The following is a 7,049-nucleotide window of genomic DNA, read 5'->3' as shown; positions in this document are numbered from 1 at the left end:
TTTTAATCTGTCAGTAACAATTACTTCCCTTGACTTTTCATAGAGTGAATGAAGGCTATGCTAATTCACTTCCGCCTACCCTACCGCCTTACTACTTAAACGGATATTAAATTACTTATGTTACTTACTATAGTTATACAAATCTCCCCTGAATTTCGTTTTGAGTGTATCGCGTTATCAATATTGTAGGTGTTTTTGTCTTCTTAATCTAAGGTACTAAATTTTCGAATTAGTAATTAGTTTTGAGTCAATTTAAAATATTTCTTGATTACTAAAAATGTAATGATTATTGTCTTCATCATTATCATTTCTCTAACAATTACCACCATTTTCTTCACAATAACTTTCCTTATCATTATAATCGTTTTATAGTTTTAACAAAACTGATGTAACAAACCCACGTTTTGTTTCTTTGTGCCTATTGTATTCGTGTTCCTTTTTAGGAGTCTGGGGTTTAAATAATACTACTATCATTTTTATCTCTTGCATTATTCTTACTATCATCATCCTCGTCATTATTATCATCATTTTCTTCGTGGCTGTAATTTGTATAACTGTTTTGTTTTACTCTTGAGTCGCATAAAAACTATTTGACGAGAACTTACCATTTACAGTTCAAGTTCAGGTGTCTTCAGGTTCTAGAGAGAGTAGGACAGTGGTCAATCAAGTATAAAGAACGAACAACAAAACCTAAACTGCCTAGTCTAAGATATATAGTTTAACAAAACATGGCAATGATCATTTAAATATTGTCTACATCACTTGAGACTATTTTTGTGTCATCTTTATTTTGATACCGCTTATTATGTGCATGAAAGCTTCGATACCTCTTTCAAAACGATGCGTGTATGCATGTTTGCATGTATGTATATGTGTATACATACATATATATATATTACATATATGTGTATACATACATATATATTACAAAAATGGTGGTTTACCAAAATGTGATGAATAATATTCTTCAGTTAATACGGGTCCAATCTCCACAGGAGAATATTCTTCGGTTGTCACCGATGCAATGTGCTTCGGGAAATATTCTTGTGAAACAATGAATCCTTTGTCTAAAGGATAGAAATCTTGGGACGACTCGGGAGTATCGTCGGCAGGGTAGTACTCATGGCTAAAAATAGAGGCATTGTCCAATGATTCTTGAAGGTTCTCCATTTGTAAACGGAGATTTTGTAGATGTGTATGAATGTCCTGCATTTGTAGGCGAGCATTGTCAAAAACTGTAGTTACGACCTTGGTAGAGCTTTGTATTTGTCTGTAAACTTCTTCACTCGCCGAATGCTCTGCCCAAAAGTCATCACTGTCATCATCAGCAGCTGTATTAACGACTGTACAACTGACCAGCACTTCTCCCCCTTTGTCTGGTTCTGTGTAAGTTTTAGTGAAAAGTAATTCAGAGGCTGATTCATCTTCATCATCGGCGAAGATGTTGCTGTCTGTACTGATATCATCGCGTTGTTCTGAAATATCAATATCGGATTCGGTCACGGATCTATCGGTCACTGCCGGCGAAATACGTGAAAGACGCCGACTACTCGCGTTTTCAGATGGAGATGAGCGATTAGTTTCACACTTATAAGGAAAAGGTGATTCTGATAATTTTTGATCTTCCCCTAGTTTTATGTAATCGAGAAAGTTCTTTAGATCAGCAAGTTCAGGTAATGTTTCCGGTAAGTTGTGGTCGATATCAGTCAGAGACTTATGACCAGATTTGTAATTCTTTTTACTGGAGTTATTTGATTCTAAACTTACCTGAGAAGTTGCTGAGTGGTTTTCATTTCTGTCCCGCAGATCTTCACCTTCTTTAGGGTAACTATGTGGCCGATTTTGATCACTTCTCTTTTCAACTTTATTTGAATTTTCCATAATTTCGTTGAGTTCTTCAGAGGCAGTTGATAGTCTTGGGTTAACAGTTTCTTCAACAATGTTTTTGGTCCCATTTCGACAATGTGGAATAGCAACAGTTGCATCTTCATCTTTATCGAACACGTTTTCGTTTTCATCTTCACATTGATGTGTTTCATTTTCATCTTCACACTGAACATTCAGTTGACTAATATTTTTACTTTCATCTTCCAGTTGTTGATCTTCTTTTTCTGTCCTTTCGTTGGTAGTATGAACGTTTTCTACTTGGTCATTAAGTCGTTTATTGTCGTCTTTGGTTCCTTCTCCATGTGAAGAATCTGACTTAATTTTCTGTTCTTTATTTGGAATATAGAAAGCTCTTATTTCATTCTGACGTTCATTCGTGGGAGTAGATTCATCACTCACAATATCAGTGGTTGAATGCAACGCTCCAACTGAACAACTTACGTCTACAAAAGGATGTGGTTTTGAATCGATGTCCTTCTGATTTGCTTGTTCTTTTTTCTGAATTTCACTACTAGATACAGTGTTTGACTTATCTGATGTTGAGCTTTCGTCCTTTAAATAATTAGTATTTTCTATGACAGAGGATTGATGCAGAAATACGGGGCTGTCACTATCAGGGGTGCTAGCAACAGATTTTATTTCATTACCGTTCTCTTCATCCTCTTTTGTGAGATCACTGTCTCTGGATCTAGAGATAGCTAGATCACAGTTATCCTCTATTTCTGTCACTTCGCTAACACTTTGGCTCTCACTCGCAGAAGCATTTGCCGAACTTTCGTTTCCTAAACTCGATTTTTTCTTTCTTTTTCTTTTGCGTCCTTTTTTTGTTTTGATTTTCGAAATATTTTGTTCGTTTTCTGAGGTTTCTTTTTTATCATCAGTTGTATCACTTGTTTGAGTGACAGAACATTCTAAACTACTTTCGGTTTCCAAAATAGCTCCCTGAGGAATTTCTTCTATTTCTTGTGTAGCCGGGTCTTTAGAATGTTTATCGGATTCACTTTTGATACTGTTTGCTTCTACGTCTGGTTCATGAATATACTTTTTCGAGCTCTCATCGCAACTGGTCTTGATTCGTTCGGTTTCCTTTTCTTGGTCATTACTTAAAACAGGATGATGAACTAGAATCTTTGATCGCTCTGCAAAAGAAGCACTTGAAGACTCTATAATTTTTTCGCAAACAGGTTCCAGTTCTTTAACTGATGTATTTTTTACAACTGGGACAGCTTCGGAGATGGTCAAGATTTCGTCAGGGATCGAAGGTTTCGTTGCGATTACAGCAGCAGCGGTTTCTTGGATATTCTTCAAAGAACATTTCTCAGCTTCACATACGTTTTCGGTTTTATTTGAAAGAGTACTTTCATCATAGTTTTCAGTTAATTGAGCTTTATCATCGATAATCATCTTTGTTTCGACTTCTTTCTCATTTAAACATTGATTTACTGACTGTTTAACTTGTTTAATTTCATCGTCGGCGCTTTTTGGCACTGGTTCCTCCATTACAATTTCCTCCACTTTCTGATTTGCAGCAACATCGGGAGGTGGTATTAGCTTTTGTTCTTGTTCTGGAGTCTCTGGGCAAACATTTTTATCGACAGTCCCATTTTGCTCTGATTTAACACCCTCTCTTTCAGGCGCATCATAATCGCTATCTTTGAGTGAGACCTTAACGTCTTCATTAATGTGTGATTTCACCTGCTCGAAATCGTTCTGAAAAGTTTCATCAGAGCTTGAATGATTCTGATTCGGCTCTATTTTTGAATGCTCTGCTTTTTCAGGAGCTTCTCTTTGGGATACTTCAGTCAGTTCTTCGGTGTCGGTGGTTGTATTGTCGGTAACTGATATTTTACTTTCTTTCTCCATCAATTCCCAGTCGGCTTTGTTGATCATTTCAGAAGATTTCTCCTTGTCTTTACTGTTGTCATTTGACCAAATCTCTTCTTCACTGGGAGTAGGGGCTGTAAGTTCTTGACAAGTCGACAGACCAGTACTGTTATCTTCGGGTGCTTTCATGTCAGTTTGACTGACAGCACATTTTTCTTCGGTTTGTGCCTTTCCTTCATTCATGTATTCCAGTCGTTTTGATTTTTCATCAACACCATGACCAACATTTTCTTCAGCATCCTGCTTACTAGGAAGAGGAGGAGTTTCTGCGGATTTTATTTTGCTACCATCCGACTTCCCGTCAGCTGATAATCTTTCGAAAATTGTCCTTTCTATTTCCTTCCCCAATTCGCTGACACTGTCTGTCGTGGTTTTTATTTGTTGTAATTCGTTACGTCTCACTTGAGGTGTACTCAAAGCTGGTGTAATGAAACCCGATTCATTAAAGGATATTTCACTAAACGATACATCATCAGCTAACTGAGTATCAAACCGATAAGATCTTTCATTTCTCGGAGTTGTTTCCATTTGACTAGTAGTCATGCTGACATCCAGCCGACTAACCGTGTCCAAATAGAGGTCACTAGTGTAAAGACCTGAATTTGAGCATAAGTTCGAATTGGAGCCATGTTGATTAACATTATCATAAGTCGACCTTACAGGCCGAGGAGACTTGCTCTGGGCCGGTCGTTTACTGGGGGAACTGGTATCATCGACAGATGATCCACCAAACGCACCGACAACAGTTTCATCTAGTACTGAAGTGGTTTCACTTTTGCTTTTTTCGTCGTTTTTGTTTTTATTTTTCTTCTTGCTTTTCCTTTTCAAACTTCCATCTCCGCTAAGTTGATTGCCCATAGTGAGTGCAGTTTCGGATGATGTGTGAGCAATGCTGCATAAAGATGAGTGCGGGTCAGAGGTAGCGTGGACTGGATTATCCAAAGATGAAGGTGGTGATAAGCAAGATGGTGATAAGCGATGTGAAGCGGGTATGTGAGCTGAGTTGGTGTTTTCACTCATTTGTGAGTGGCGAATCGCCAACGAACAAATGTCTTTTTACCACTGATGTCATCTTGTACAGACCAAAAGGTGAATATCTGAAAGACATGAAAAATCTATTTAGAACATTTTATCAAAGAAAGATTATTACATAATATAAAATAAGATTCATTAAAATTTTTTCATATTTCAATGAGAAAATAAACTACCTATTAATTGTCATTTTCACAATGCTCTGTGAACTTGGCTTGCTAGGAACGTAGGGACAATAAAACTATTAATTCCTTTTCGATTAGGCACAAGAATTATGGGAAACATAAAGTAGAATATTGTGATATTTGTGGGGCGTTTTTCTCTTCAGGGGTTTAATTAATGGAATAAAATTAAATAGCAACAATTTGGAATCAACACCGAATTACAGAGCAAGAACGCCAAAAGTTAGTCTCGAAATCTTTTAGTGTTCGCCACATGGTTGTTAAAGAGCCGAGATCAGCTCTTGGTGAGAAGTATATCGTGACATATTTTGTTAAAGTCAAAGAAATCGTGTCCACTTGAAATTTTAATCAGATCAATGATAGCCCGAACAATAAACAGTGAAACATCTTATGGTTTCAGTTAAACAGTTGGCTATTAATAAGATACTAGTACCATAGAATTATTAACAAAAAAAAAGCTGTATAAAATAGTTTTTAAAGTAACCCAGAAATTTAAGATATGGTGTGTATGGGTGGGTGGAGGGTATAGTGAATCAGATCGCACACGTACTTGCCTGAAACTTACTTTCTTGATTACCACTAGTACTTGTATAATTGGTGTCTAAAATATCATGAACTATTAATAAAAATTAAGAAACTATTTCCAACAAGGTATTAGCAAAAATTAATTACGAGTATCAATTTGATTCAATGAGCCTTATATCGTTGGACTTTTAAAAAAATAGCCAAAACCTCACAGCATAGCCTACGATCTAAAAATAGGACAAGTAGAGTAATAAAGTCCGGGGACATTGTACTTGGAAAAGAAATGGAGGGTCAAGGCTGAAAACATCTTTGATCGGAGATCTACTTGATGAGAGCTGATCTGAGGCACGAGAACAGCAACAACAGTGTACACAAGAAATCAACATGCAGTTAAACATGTTGTTAATAACAAACCATTACCGGCGATTACCAGCAAACAGTTAACAAGGACCTAATAACTACAAGTTGTTAACAATAAACTCCTTTCATAACAAACATAACTTCTAGCGGTTAAGTTGAATAGAACATGCAAATTCATATACGCACTAACACACACTCATATCTATACACACTTTTACTAGTAATATCATATAGAGACGCATATACATACGTACAAAAAACAATCACCCCTATGTGAAGCAAAGTGGACCTGTATGCGGTCACACAACCTGCTAGAAACAGCGACCTAAAAACTCTCAAAATACGACCCTACTGTCTTAAGAAATATGAGTGGGGTTATAGGATAAGGTAGTCCCGGATGAACTATACCTAAAAGAAGTTTTAAAACAATCCGAGGGCACTGATACTGGTCTGCGTAACTAAATTCCCACCGCATACGAACCTATCCAAAATCACAAATTTCGCTATAAAAAAGTCAAAGTTCGAATGATTTTGATCCACACAATGAGAGCTTCTACATCATCTTTTGATCAGCAGTTAAATATTATGTTAACCATACCTGACACTCTTTTCATTATAACGTTTAAATCATCAATATGCAAAAAATATTTACTGGCAAGTCCTAAAGCTTTATTGAAAAAGGGTTACAACGACAGCCGGATGCCATACACGTTTGTGAATTGCTTGTGTTTTACAATTGTGTTCCTAAAGGAAGAAACCTTAGAGTTCGTCGAAGCTTTCGAATTCATCTAATTAGAAAAAATGAGCTATGGGAAATAACTCAAAGGAACCAATGATATTAAGTTAGATAAATAACTTGAGGGCTGATATTCTGAATGCTGTACAACAACAACAGCAACAACAGAACTTCATTACTTGAATTAATTGAAATTTCCACATCTTACCTGGAGAAATATAGCGAATAAGCAGAGTCTGTTAGATAGAAAATGCCATGCCATAGATTTTCCAGTTCTTTACGCTCTGAGTTGAAATCCCAGTAAAGTCAATTTTGCCTTTTATCTTTTCAAGGTCGGTAAATAAAGTACTAGTGACAAATAAAGTACTAGTGACAATAAAGTACTAGTGACATACAACATCTTTCTTCATTCTCTCTCTCTCTCTCTCTCTCTCTCTCTCTCT

General features: G+C 36.5%; 1 protein-coding gene across 1 annotated transcript in view; it reads right to left on the bottom strand.

The window, feature by feature from the left end:
* Window positions 1-735: 735 nt before the first annotated feature.
* Window positions 736-7,049, bottom strand: part of LOC106872999 (uncharacterized) — a 49,633-nt gene continuing 43,319 nt past the window's right edge. Inside the window, exon 3 of the mRNA XM_014920199.2 lies at window positions 736-4,868. Within this exon, the coding sequence (XP_014775685.1) occupies window positions 925-4,791 (3,867 nt within the window). The 5' untranslated portion in view covers window positions 4,792-4,868 and the 3' untranslated portion in view covers window positions 736-924. The remainder of the gene's footprint in view (window positions 4,869-7,049) is intronic.

The sequence above is a fragment of the Octopus bimaculoides genome, chromosome 3, assembly GCF_001194135.2.
Source record: "Octopus bimaculoides isolate UCB-OBI-ISO-001 chromosome 3, ASM119413v2, whole genome shotgun sequence".
NCBI lineage: Eukaryota > Metazoa > Mollusca > Cephalopoda > Octopoda > Octopodidae > Octopus > Octopus bimaculoides.
The sequence above is the reverse complement of the archived record's forward strand: the minus strand, read 5'-3'. Positions and strand labels throughout refer to the sequence as shown.